General features: G+C 40.3%; 2 protein-coding genes across 7 annotated transcripts in view; one reads left to right on the top strand and one right to left on the bottom strand.

The window, feature by feature from the left end:
• Nucleotides 1-14154, top strand: part of GKN2 (gastrokine 2) — a 326024-nt gene that overhangs the window by 177810 nt on the left and 134060 nt on the right. The gene's annotated exons all lie outside the window — the stretch shown is intronic.
• ANTXR1 (ANTXR cell adhesion molecule 1) overlaps nt 1-14154 on the bottom strand; it is a 221603-nt gene that overhangs the window by 133898 nt on the left and 73551 nt on the right. For all 5 annotated transcript variants that reach the window (XM_045446307.1, XM_045446308.1, XM_045446309.1 and 2 more), the window contains exons 9-10: nt 13932-13992; nt 3132-3230 (exon numbers count right to left, since the gene is read on the bottom strand). In XM_045446307.1, coding sequence (XP_045302263.1) covers nt 3132-3230; nt 13932-13992 — 160 coding nt within the window. The remainder of the gene's footprint in view (nt 1-3131; nt 3231-13931; nt 13993-14154) is intronic.

Here is a 14154-nt window from a genome sequence, read left to right as displayed (position 1 = left end):
CATTTAAAAACTATCTATATATCTGCTCTCTATCTTTAATTTTTTATTATTCATTCAAAGACTTGGAAAGTCGTGTTAGCATCTCCCACTATAAATATCATTTTTCAGTTTGTTCTTTTCTGTTTAACAGTTTGGCTTCGTATAATCTGCTCTTGTGTTATTTGTGGAGGACTCCAGGGCCTGAATCATGTTTGAATTGGCTGGAGTCACAACATCCCTAGCTTCATTACTGAGCCATCAATTAATCTTTTTCTGATCAATAATGGCATTGTGTTCTCTTTCTGTTACAAAAGGTAATGCAGCATTTAGGAAAAAATCTTGAAAGAGGAAATGCATACTGTAAAAATGAAAATGGGTAACATTTTAAAACTTGGGATATAGAGATGGGAAAGGAGAATGGGAAAAGTAAAGGGGTCTAAATTTGTTTTATTTCACAGAGGTGACTCAATAGAGACTGTTACATTCCTAAGGTTGAGAGAAGAATGTAGATTTGACTATGTTGTATTTTAAAATTTATTTATCTTTTCTGTCCACCGTAGTTTCTTGTTCATATTCTTTACTGAATGGACATGAGCAGGTGAATTAATATATGAAGGACAATTTTTTTTTTTCAAATTCCAACATTTTCCCCTTGGAATGCTTTTTAAAAAATTTTTTATGTTTATTTATTTTTGAGAGAGAGAAAGAGAGACAGAGACAGAACATGAGCGGGGGAGGGGCAGAGAGAGAGGGAGACACAGAATCGGAAACAGGCTCCAGGCTCTGAGCTGTCAGCATAGAGCCTGATGCGGGGCCTCAACCCACAAGCTGTGAGATCATGACCTGAGCCGAAGTCAGACGCTCAACTGACTGAACCATCCAGGCGCCCCCTCCCCCTTGGCATGTTTCTAATAATCATATGTTTGAGTTTGGGAATGTTGCTTGTGGGATGAAATATGGTTGAGTCACTGCCCTCCTCTGCTCCAAACTGGTAGCACTGTGCAGCAAGCACAATTAGGCTTGTGGCCTCAGCCAAATCCCTACTGCTATGGCCTTTATTTGTTTTGAATATGAATGAGATGGAAAGCCTGCGCAGGTGTTTACAAGGATATATTAGAAAAGGAAGGGAAGAAGGGGAAAGAGAATGAGCTGGGTTTCCCAAGAAAGAAAATTTCCTGGACAAGCTAGAAAAACAGGCCTTCAGGGTGTCACTCTACAAATCCAAAGTAAATTTGCATTTCATGTTATGCTAACATAGCATCTCTGTCTAACCTTTCAGGCAACAGCAACACTACACCCCATTTCCACCCATCTTTAGAGAAGGGCTGGGTCTGAAGGCTCACTTGTGTGTGAAAACTTCTTTGAAGGCTTGATGTCTTGGAGCTTAAACCCTTAAGAGTTTCTGATCTTAGATTTGAGATTTTGGCTAAGAAGAGAGGGAATGTGTACTTGAGCAACATCACAGTTGAAAGGGGAGAAAAAGGAAGAACTCAGTAGAGAGCACACATTTAACTTTCACACTATGGCTATTCAGGGACTTTTCAAAATGTTTTCAAATAGCATGTACTTTTTAGATATGTGAGAGCATTTCAAGGCAAGTATCAAGAAAACTAACTGAATGTTTCAAATGTTTGGAACTATTCCAAGGCCAGGAATTCCAGATGTTTGTAAGGAAGCCATTGCCTATCTCTGTTTAAATATTTAAGTGGGTTTTAAGATGTTAAGGAGGAAAAAAAAAAACATATCCCTCAATTCTTCCTTTTTATTTTGATTATTATTATTTTTTATTTTATAGAGAGAGCATGACCAGGGGAGAAGGGCAAAGGGGGGGGGGGGAGGAGAGAGAGAGAGAGAGAGAGAGAGAGAGAGAGAGAGAATTTTTTTTTAACGTTTATTTATTTTTGAGACAGAGAGAGACAGAGCATGAATGGGGGAGGGTCAGAGAGAGGGAAACACAGAATCGGAAACAGGCTCCAGGCTCTGAGCTGTCAGCACAGAGCCCGACGCAGGGCTCGAACTCACGGACCGTGAGATCATGACCTGAGCCGAAATCGACCGCTTAACTGACTGAGCCACCCAGGCGCCCCGAGAGAGAGAGAGAATCTTAAGCAGGCTCCAGGCTCACTGTGGAACCTGACGTGGGGCTTGATCTCACCACCCTGGGATCATGACCTGAGCCAAAGTCAAGAGGTGGATGCTCAAGGTCAAGCCAAAATCAAGAGGTGGACTGAGCCATCCAGGCACCCCCGATTCTTCCTTTTTAAAAGCAGAATAGCACCTGTGCTATAAGGCTATCAGGTCGACACTAGAGCCACTGCTGAGTCAGTAAACATGTGTCTGTCCATACTCCTTGATCTTTCTACCTCTTACAGCTATTGTGGCAAAAAGATGTGAAGCATTTAAAAGGACATAGCATTATACAAAATGCAGTGTATTATTACCATTTATCACGGTAGATACTGAATCAATAATTATCTGTGTGATGGATGCCAGATGTGAATAATAACCAGGGCTCCTGGCCATCTGTCCCCTCCATAACCAGACTTCCCCACCTCTCCTGGACAGCTACATGAATCACACATGCCTTTAAATTAAGAACTTGCCTGCTACAAATGTCTTGTAACAGTGCCAGTGTTATGATAATTCATTGTTCGCATGAAACGCCCTTAGTTTTACTTCCGTATTCCTGTATTTCATGTCAGGTATTCACCATGATGAGAGTTTCTTGGCTACTCCAGGCAAGAATCATCCAGATTGGAAAGACTTCCAGAATCTACACACGCAAGCCTAACGGTTTGGCTTTTTGGTTTATTCAGAATTAATGAATTTAGACCATCTATTCTTCACTCTTGACAGTACCTAGTACTTTGTTCAGGAACATCAAGCTTCCCAAGCTCTAACCAAGCAGCACCGGCACGGCCACCAAAGAGGGAGTAGCTTAGCATAGACGTCAGTGGACTGAGAAACAAGTGCCCTGCTGCCTTTCCTGATGGGACACCTTAGGGGCTACCTATGCCTTTGCGGGACGCCTCTCTGGCGGGGAAGGCCCTTCTCTGTGCGGTCCCCTGTGGGAGGCCATGCTGGCAGATGGAGAGGTGGGAAACCCTTCCCCGAAGCCGGCTGAAGAAACCCACAAGTCTGCAAGAACTTACTGAGCGTGACTGACTCGTTGATCTTGAAGCTGCAGAGGACCCTGTCCACATTTCGGGCATGCCTGAAGCCGTTTCCTCTCACGACCACTTGGAATGATTCTGAAAGGAGGAAGGACAAGCCATGTCATCTGACTGCAGACTGTTAACCTTAAGTTTGCCATCTGCCCTGATGCAGGGCATTTGTTAACTGTTTCACCAGGCTTAAAATATTAGGAAGTTGGTTTAGGTTGGAAACCTAAAGCAGCCACGAGGGTGCCTTTTTACCACTTGCTTACCACATCTGTCTCACCAGGTGCACATGGGGAAGGTGTATGATTTCTTGCTTTAAATTCCTGCCTTCCTGCCTTTGCCTTCTTCCTCCTACTGGAATGCCCTCCTCCCCGCTTCTCTGTCCCTTCAAATCTTACCTATCTCTCAAGTCCTGGCAGCTTAAGAAACCGTGATCTCTGCAGCTGGGGTGGGGGCACAGAGGAGGGGGCTCTCCACCTCTCCTCCAATCAACTCAGCATTTCTTGTGTCTGTTTTACATACTGGGTTCCCTTGAAAGCCTTTCTTTAGAGCCCAAGGTGCCTCAAATTTTTTGAAAATCACTGCCTTATGGCATTCACGGTCTGTCCTGAACGATGTGGCAGGTGATTATGTAACTGTCAGGTGGTGTCTTTTTTTCCACAACTAGCAAAATGGTACATTAGGTCAGGAATTATTTGATGCTGCTTCAGGTCCTCCTGTCTCTACTGGGCACACCTAGGATTATGTAGGAATAGTTATACTTAGCGACAAATTAGAATCTTGCTTATCTAGTGGTCATTGTCCAGCCTTATCTGCTTGAACTGACTTTGGCCTTTCAATGTAGTGCCTGCTTTTCTCTATATAGAAAGAATATATTTTGCAGGTCTCTGGCCCTGCCTATCAATTTCACATTGGCATAATGCATGTAGAACTCACGTAGGTTGAGAAAATTCTTATGAAGTAAAAATCATGATCCTTTATGATAGTCTTACAAAAAGAAAAAAACAGCTAATTTGTTAACTAAATATTTAGAAATATTTGCGTAAGTTTGATAGTAACTAATAGTCCATGCTCTTCTTTCTTTCTTTCTTTCTTTCTTTCTTTCTTTCTTTCTTTTTTTGTCATTCTTTTGTGTATAAAAATTGGGGCTTAGGGGGTGCCTGGGTGGCTCAGTCAGTTAAGCATATGACTCTTGGTTTCGGCTCAGGTCACGATCTCACAGGTTTGTGGGTTCAAGCCCCGCATTGGGCTCTGAGCTGACAGCACAGAGCCTCCTTGGGATTCTCTCTCTGCCCCTCCCTTGCTCGCTTTCTGTCTCTCAAAATAAATAAACTTTAAAAATGTGTGATATATGAAAAAGAAATAGACTAAAAGTCAGAGGAAAATGCAATATTTGTGAAAGTGGATCTTGAACGGTAAATTGCTATACAAAATGGACATTTTTGTTGGAGGAAGAAGGGGGTTAGAGAACTAGCATAGGGATCACTCCCAGACTTAATAAATGTCATGAGTGAAAGTCCCCTTCATTCCCAGGAAGCTAATTTAAAGATCGTGTTTGCCAAGATAATAATACTGGATGCTAATCGCACCCTCATTGTGTGCCAAGCCCTGTGATAAGCCTTGTATATGTCCAATGTCATTTCAGCCTCACCACAGTCCAGAGAGGTACAAATGAGAAAACTGATCTTAGTGAGGTTAAGTAGTTGGTCCCACATCACAGGCTAGCAGCTGTCAGAGGTGAGGCGGAATCCCGGTGTGTCAGGCAGGCATCAAATGCCATCCCCCCAGGACTCAGCCATTAGGCTGAAAAGGATCTTCATTGTCTTGTGACCTATGATCAGCTTCGAGACTGAAGTTGTGATTTTTAAAAAGTTTGTTTTATTTTCGTTTTAGACGGGTTTGCTGTTTTGCAGAAAAGTGGGGCTGGCCTGGATAGGGAGGCAAGAAATTAAAACCCAAGCAAGAGAACCCAGAGGCACCACATGGCCACAAAGAGTACAAGTTAGAACAGAATGCTTTGTAGAAGTAAAAAGGACCTTAATGATAAGAAAATTGAGATTCTGACATTTTAAATGGCTTGCCCAAGGTCATGTGATTTGTAAGCAGCAAAACTGGAACTCTATCCAAGTGTTCACTGCTTTAGTATTGAACTATGGTAATTAAGGTCATGGGCAAATGGTTTTTCAGGACCACAAGTCCTATGAATACTAAGAATTTACATATGCATCTTTATGCAATTGCTAAGTTTAGAAGGATGGACTTGATTTTCTCTAGATGTCTGCCGGGCATGTGACTGATGACGCAGTTACTTCAACAAGCATTCTATTAAGTGTCAAACATTGTGGAATAATCTTATTGTATCTCCCTTACTCATTTAAGCCTATAGAAACCTATTCCTGTTTTTTATTTTGAACGTTAGACATCCAGGAATCCTCAGTTGGACACTTTTGCTGATGCAAAATGTTTTCGGCCTCACTGCTGTGCTACTTCTCTTGTTTCCTCAAACATCAGTGGGAGACAAGACTCTGGAAATGCAGGCCACATGCCAAGCTCTCTTCTCTAACACCATGTTCTAGCATTACCAGTTCAGCTGCTGAGTCCTCTATAAAAAAGGCTGCCCACATGTCTGCTTGGCCTGACCTCAGGGTGTTTAGAAAGAAAGACAGCCACGATCCATGACGTGGCGATGGTGGAAAGCAAACAACTTAACCCCCTCGGCCCGGGGAGAAGATGGAGGAAATGATGCTCTGGGAACCACACCAGAGCAGAGGCATGCTCCCACCCCGCCGGGTATGGTTTCTGTGTTCGTGCGCACATTTGGTTTCCAGAAGGGCCCAAACATCTGCCCCTGCAGCCTGACTGGAATGTCAGCTCTTCACACATGCAAGTTATGTAACAAAACTCTGTCTCGCGAATCTGCCAGTAAGTGAGAACCGGGACAGATGATTTAAGTTCATTTATCCAGAGAGCCCCGAACCCACCTTTCACAATATGTACAGCCAAGTGTTTTTAGGCAATTTGCCTGTTGGGTAACTGCTCCTATAAGAAGTGCCTAGGGATTGTAGGGCTTTAGGGAGGAATTTCTACTTGGAAATGATCTTTAATCTCATCTTTTAAGATATATATTCTTTAAGATATATGTTTATTATGATTCTTTCTCACTTCATTCTCAATTATAATTTAAACTTCCTGAGAGTAGAGGCCATCATTCCTAGTTCTTTAAAATTTTTGACTGTGCCTAATCCAGGGCTGAGCCAGTCTCAGTATTGAAAGAATAAATAAATGACACATCTTGGTACAGGAAGGGAATAAATAGGAGGGAAAAGATGGTCATTTATTCATGTACAGTCAGATCTAATCCTGTTTGTTTTCTGAGGCTTAATAAGGTCAATGAATGAAGAGATGCTTGACACTATTAGTCATTAGGGAAATGCAGATCAAAGTCACAATGAGTTATCACTCCATACTCACTACAATGGCTGTGATAAGAAGGATGGACAAAAACAAGCATTGGTGAGTGAATTAGAACGCTTCTACCTTGCTGTTGGGAATGCGAAATGGGGCACCTGCTCTGTGAAATAGTGTGGTGGCTCCTCAAAAAGGTACACATAGAATTATCTTATGACCTAGAAATTTCACTCCTAGGTATGTACTCAAGAGAACTGAAAGTGCATGTCTACACAAAAACTTGTACATGTATGTGCATAATGGCATTATTCATAATAGCAAAAAAGCAGAAACAATTCAAATGTTCATCAACTGATGCAGATGGTATTCATACAATGGAATATTATTCACCCATAAAAGGAATGAAGTTCTGACACATGCCATGACATGGATGAATCTTGAAAACATTATGCCAAATGAAAGAAGCCAGACGTGAAAGTCCACATAATGCATGATTCCATTCCATTTCATTTCCATACGAAAAGTTCAGCAAATCCATAGAGACAGAAACTCAACTGGCAGATGCCAGGGCTGGAGGGAAGGGAAATGGGGAGTGACTGCTTAATGGGTATAGGGTTTCTTTTTGGGGTGATGAAAATATTCTGGAATTAGATGGTGGTTATGGTTGTACAACTTCGTGTATATAACAAAAACCACTGGATTGCACTTTTTGAAAGGGTGAATTTTATAGTATGTGAATTATAGCTCAATTAAAAAAATAAAAAATAAAGTCCATGAATAGTTGGATAAACTTAATTTATTCTGTTCCCTCCCTTTGTTTCTTTTCCTTTCCTTTCCTTTCCTTTCCTTTCCTTTCCTTTCCTTTCCTTTCCTTTCCTTCCCTTCCCTTCCCTTCCCTCCCCTTCCCTTCCCTTCCTTTCCCTTCCCTTCCCTTCCCTTCCCTTCCCTTCCCTTTCTTTTCTTTTCTTTCTTTTTGAAATGTGGAACACATAGTTTTGCGATGATCTCAGTAAAGATCACTTATTATTCACTATATTGAAAATGAGACATCTTTATATTCTCCATTTGCTCTGGTTGCCTAAGACTTGTGCAAAATTATTGTTACTGATATTTCACCTTGTGAGTTAGTCTAATTTTCTTTCCTATTAGATGCTTAATGTGACATGAAACATAAATATAATAGAGACTGGTGTGTATGAAGTACCTTCTGATGTCTTAATTATTCCAGAACTTTCTGATTTTATAGCTATTTAATTATAAAAGCTTTAGTGTGGTATAATTGACATAAGTAACTTGCATATAAAGTATATTACTTGACAAATTTTGACATATGTATATAGTCATGGGACGATACAACAATCAAGACACTGAACACATCCATCACTCTCAAAAGTTTTCAAGTGCTTCTTCGTAAGATCTCCCTCCTGCCCCTCCCCGTGACCATGCAACCACTGATCCCCTCTCTGTTGTAGATTAGCTTGCAGTTTCTAGAATTTTATGTAAATGGCATCATACAGTAAATACATTTTTTGTCTGGCTTCTCTTACCCAGCATAATTATTTAAAAATTCACCCATAATTATTTTGAGATTTATGCATAGTCTATTCCTTTTTATTGCTGAGTATCATTCACTATATGGATAAACCGCAATTTGTTTGTCCATTGCCTGTTGATGAACATTTGAGTCCTTCACAGTTCTTGACTATTAAAAATGAAGCAGTTATTAACATCTGTGTCCAAGTCTCCGTCTGGACACAGACTTCCTTTTCTCTTGGATAAATACCTGGGAGTAGAACAGCCAGGTCGTATGATAGGTGTATGTTTCATTTTTAAACAAAAAGGTCAGAACTATTTTCCAAAGTGATTGTGTCATTTCACATTTCCACTAATAGTGTGTGAGAGTCCCTCCTCCAAACAGAAACATCTTTAAATGAGAAGGAAGGGCCAAGCAGAGAATTAAGTAAGCCATTCCCAAGAGGTGCCTAAAGGCCAGGCACGAGCTCTTTGAAAAACAATGAAACGTCAAAGAAATGAAACCACTGTTTGATGTTGCTTAAATGTGTCTCTTTTAAGCATCCAATTCCAAATGATAAACATGAAGCCTAAAACTACCTTCTTTCTGTGCAAACCCACGCAGTTTTACTACCAATGGTGGGAAACAGCACAGTAGGAATGGTGAGGACAATGTGAGGAGTTAAATATGATCTTCTGTTTCTGGAGTACAACAACATCAAATGTAGAACAGTTGGCAGTTTGCACACTTGATTCCAATTAGTTCCTTCCTGGAGAACTTGCTTATATCGAACACTGTGAGCTATTCAAGTTTGAGGCCAACTGAGTGGGACCAGAGGAAAATTGTACTTAGGCAAAAGCATGCATTTCCTGAGGAGGAGCTAAATTAGGCAGGGCCACTCTAACAAGGGGTCAAGTCTCCTAATTACAGAGGCTAATCTGTAAAAATATTAATTAGGAACTTTTTAAAAGAGTCTATGTTGGAAGGGAAACAGAATTATTTAAATGCAGGTAATGTCAAAGGTGCTTGAGCAGATGAATTCCTACATGTTTTAGAACACGAACTATAAATACAGTGACATATGCATGTGCTAAATAGTAACCATATGCTTGGCCCGTGTCTCGGGGTGACAGTGGGGGAATGGTGGGGAGTATGGTGAACTGGAAAGAATACATGCTTCTTTTAAAGGGAAGTTATTCAGTCTCTGATAATCTTTATCTTGCAATAAATACAAGCCCAGTGTTACTAGATGTGATTTTTCAAGACATGATAGAAATCTGAATTTTTAGGCAAAATCAGATTCTTAAATGTTGGTAATAAATTTAAGTTATGATTTTTTTTTTAAATGTAGTGTGGATCAAAAAGAACCTGTGTGGAGACCGGAGAGGGCTTATAGGCTGCCCATTTGTAACCTCTGGGAAGGTTCTCTCTCCAAGTAGTTAAACCCATGACATTGAAGGAAATTCTTTTTTTTTTTTTTAAGTTTATTTATTTTGAGAAAGAGACAGAGAGAGTGAGTGGGGGAGGGGAAGAGAGAGAGGGAAACAGAATCTTAAGCAGGCTCCGTGCTGTCAGTGCAGAGCCCTATTCAGGGCTTGAACTCATGAACATGAGATCACGACCTGAGCCAAAATTGAGAGTCAGACCTTTAACCAACTGAGCCACCCAGGTGCCCCTGAATGAAATTCTTTCTGATCAGAGCAGATTAATATTCTTCTCACTCCCTTTCCCCATTAAGACTTTGTGTTAAAATGCAAAATAGTTCCAGGTATACTGGATTCTTTGCCATTAAAAAAAAATCAGCCATTAGCTGAAATTATGCCTTAGCTGAAATTGAATTAAGACTTTAGAAACTTAAAATTATAAAGGACACCCAAAGGGGGATAGTATCTAGTTACAGATGGCCGCTGCTCACATAATTCTAAGGGTGGAAAATTTAGACCATCCATTCCATTGCTAGAAAGCTTTAGTTGTAAATGTTCCCTTGTAAATGTTAAGCCCAAATTTGCCTCCCTGATTTCCTCCCCAACTTCTCCATGGTGGTCTCCAGAAGCTACACATAGTAAGCATAATAATTCCTTTCCACATGGGAATTCTGTAAGTTTCTGGAGATGCTCTTGCAAGGGTCTCAATCCTGTGTGTGAATCTCCATGGTTACTTCAGACCTTCCTCATTCCACCAGCATCTCATTATTGTTCCACTGCTCTTTGAGCAGATCTCCACGGCAGAGCTTCATGTGTGGTTTTCTACTGTATCTGAACGTAAGACTATCTTCCAGAGTAGACTGTGAATTCCGTGGGTGGTTGGGAGCAAGCTCTATGCATTTGTGTACTCATGTCTTTTCATGTTGGTTGGTACATGGTAGACACTAAGAGTCGATGGAAAGAAAGAGGAAAGAAAGCTAGGAAGAAAAGAAGAAGGAAAGGAAAGAAATAAAGGAAAAGAAAAGCAAGCAAGGAAAAGAAAGAGGGAGGGAGGGAGGAAAGAAGGATGAGGAAAAAAGGAAGGGAGGGAGGGAGGAAGGAAGGAAAGAATCTGTGAATGAATTTTTAGTATTGTTTCCAGATCCACCACCACCTTTTCTATGGGCATGCCTTTGTCAATGCCATTTTTAAAATGTGTGACTTGGGCCATGGTCTAAATATGGACAGTGTTATGTTAAGTGAAATAAGTCATACAGAGAAAGACAGATACCATATGTTTTCACTCTTATGTGGATCCTGAGAAACTTAACAGAAGTCTATGGGGGAGGGGAAGAAAAAAAAAAAGAGGTTAGAGTGGGAGAGAGCCAAAGCATAAGAGATTCTTAAAAACTGAGAACAAACTGAGGGTTGATGGGGGGTGGGAGGGAGGGGAGGGTGGGTGATGGGCATTGAGGAGGGCACCTTTTGGGATGAGCCCTGGGTGTTGTATGGAAACCAATTTGACAATAAATTTCATATTTAAAAAAAAACATGGAATTGTAAGACATGAAATTAGCTCTCTTACCCTGGACACTTACCCAAAGATCTTGTCAGCTTTTTTTTTTTTTTTTTTTTTTCCTCAGAGGTATTCTTGTTGGCTATAAAGATAGCTATCTGTCCTTGTTTTTTCTTTTTCCTTGCATGAACTGCTACTAAGTCAGGTTTCCCTAAATTGGCATTTGAACCCAAATTCCACACTTCGTATCTGCCCCATTAAATTTCACCCTGTTATTTGCAGCCTGACATATAAAGATCTGTGCTGGATCTCAGTTTTGTTGTCTGCCCGGTGCATTATCTCTCTGCCTCTCTCAGAGCTCAGTTTGCTGTCAGAACTATGGCTGTTGCTGAGTTGTCGGTGAGAGCCAGCTGAGATCATTGTCTTGGGGGAACAGGACTGTCAGCATAGAGTGCCTTGACCAGGACAGGCCTGGGTGGAGCTCCGAAGCAGGGGCTGCTCTGGGGACCAGGGAAGGGACGCAATTCATAGAGAGGGGAGGGGGCTGAGAAGAAAGATTTCTGGTGAAAGTGAATTTTACTTTTTTTCACAAATTTTTCTAGGGCTCAGTCCCACCATTCTACTTTAGAAATGTGAACAATCAGTTACTTCTTGTTTCTTTTTACCTCCCACACATATTGGGTTCATCCTTTTGCAGGTACTCTGAGCTTTATTGATGTTCTCCCCAATTTTCTTTCAGTAAAGAAAGAAATAAAGTAAAGAAAAGAAATGAAGTAAAGAAAAAATACGGGCATGTTTTTCTCATCTAAGTATGTTATCAACATCACGATTCTTGCATTGACCTTCAATCCTCATTACAATGATGTTGATGATAATAATGTCACCTTGCTCTGTACAACAGTTTATGTTTTTCAAAGCACTTTGATGTAAATCCCTGGGTCTTTGCAGTAGCCTAATGAAAATCACACAGTGGGTATGCTCAGGTCTACCTGACAGGTGCTCACTGCCGTGGACAATAAAAAAGGTGCCAGTGCTTCAGGAAAGCCCAACTTACTCTAGAGAATGATCAGCAGTAGCCCTTCAGAAAAATCCATGGAAGAACTTTTGGGGTAAGGATATCTTTCTTTCAGAAGTTTCCTCTTCTCCTTAGTAACACTATTCTCTAATTAGCATGTTTCAATCCTTATGGTTCTCATTTAAGAGAGATGGGAGCTTGCCTTTTTCAACAGCAAGGGCTAGCTTCCATTATTGTGTCTTATCTTTTTTTCTTTATAAAAAATAAAAGAAAACCGAATTGGGTAGTTTACTCTAATACAGGAAATTACTGTTTGTTTATAAAATATGCAGTATTGCAGATAGGCCAAAGATTTAAAAAATGTCGAAAGAAAGCTCCCTTGGATTGGATTGACCAGAGATGTGTCTATTTTATGGGTCCTACCAAAGAAATAGCTCTTGCAATGATTTGCAGTTGAATTGGTCTCATCTGTTTAAATTTATTAATGCATTTTAATCTTTTTTTCTTGTAGTTCCTTAGTTTAAAAAAAATCTTTTACTTCATTCTTAATCACTTATTTTTCTTTTTCATTTCATAAGAAACATTGAAATATGTGATTTTGCTAGGATCAGACTCTGGTATTTCTGTGCCGTCTTCATCAAGTTTATATATGTGGTATTTTCATTGTCTCCAATCTCAATGATATATAAAGGAGAGGTTGGTTGACTACTCTGTGATTCAAGAATTATTATCTGTTGCCCAAGTGGTTGGGATTTTTGTTGTTTGCTTGCTTTGGCCTTGTTCTCTCTTTGACTATTAGTTTCTGATTTTGCTTCATTTTTAATTAGTTCAAAGGTACTAGGTTAATTTCTTGTGGTTAAGTGAAAGGAGTTAGTAAGGGTCAAATAGGCAAAAATCAGTGCATTGTTTGTTGGAGAAATAATGAATCAAGATACTCAGCCAACATTAAGTGACTGACCATCTGTTAAGTGCCAGGTACTCTGTTAGGCAGATAAGATTCTTTCTCTGTCTGCAAGAACCCTACAGAAGGGGAATTGATTATGTTATGAATTACCAGGAATTGTTTTAATTGTCTTTAGACTTTGTGATTCACTAAAAGGTTGCAACACACCTAGTTTGCACATTGCTAAACTGCAAGTCTGGGTTTTCTTCATGAATGCGGTAATTGCGTAATTAAGGAACCTCCCTATTTTCTAATTATTTTAAAATGAAGGACGTATAAAAATTGGGAAAGTGGATTTACCTTGAGCTAATGACCCCTAATTGAGGCTCCTCACTGCGCAGACCTCTTAGAAGGCCCTGGCACTGGGTACATGTGGTCATACGCTTTTGTCAAATTTGAGAAGGTAGGATTTTTCAATTCTTTTTCTTTTTTTTTTTTTTTTTTTTTTTTTTAATTTTTTTTTTTTTTCAACGTTTATTTATTTTTGGGACAGAGAGAGACAGAGCATGAACGGGGGAGGGGCAGAGAGAGAGGGAGACACAGAATCGGAAACAGGCTCCAGGCTCTGAGCCATCAGCCCAGAGCCCGACGCGGGGCTCGAACTCACGGACCGCGAGATCGTGACCTGGCTGAAGTCGGACGCTTAACCGACTGCGCCACCCAGGCGCCCCTCAATTCTTTTTCTTAACAGGTTCTTCTGGATCAGTTCCACTTCTAGTCAGAGCAGGATGTTGGTGGTGATGTGTGGGAATGCGGTATTTCTGCGATACTCTCGTAATTATTTCCCGTGAAAGAAGAGAATTTGGACAGACTTTGTCAAACAACTGACATATTGCTTCTTTCTTTTCTTTTTTCCCTAGGAGCAAATTTATTTAGCAATTTCTATTCCTCTTTCCACCTTCCCCTTCTCCCCACCAATGAAATAAACATTGTGATTTGAACTCAAAATACCATCATTTGTATGAGACCAATTAACACTTAATTTCAGTTTACCTCCAGCACATATGGTGGATGGTTCGGCTGCTAAAATTTCGATGCAGGACTTCTTCAAAATCTAGAAAGAGAGGAAATCAAAAAGTCAAAGCACAGCTTATTTTATTAGAAGCAGAGTTTTGCTTTTAGTTACCATGATAGGAAGGTTCAAGGACATTATGTTGTAGTGGGTGGGTGGGTGGTAACATCTTTACTAATATTAACATCAAACATTTAATGAGCC

The sequence above is a fragment of the Leopardus geoffroyi genome, chromosome A3 (genome assembly GCF_018350155.1).
Source record: "Leopardus geoffroyi isolate Oge1 chromosome A3, O.geoffroyi_Oge1_pat1.0, whole genome shotgun sequence".
Classification (NCBI taxonomy): domain Eukaryota; kingdom Metazoa; phylum Chordata; class Mammalia; order Carnivora; family Felidae; genus Leopardus; species Leopardus geoffroyi.
Note: the sequence above shows the minus strand (reverse complement) of the source record. Positions and strands in the feature narration are given on the sequence as shown.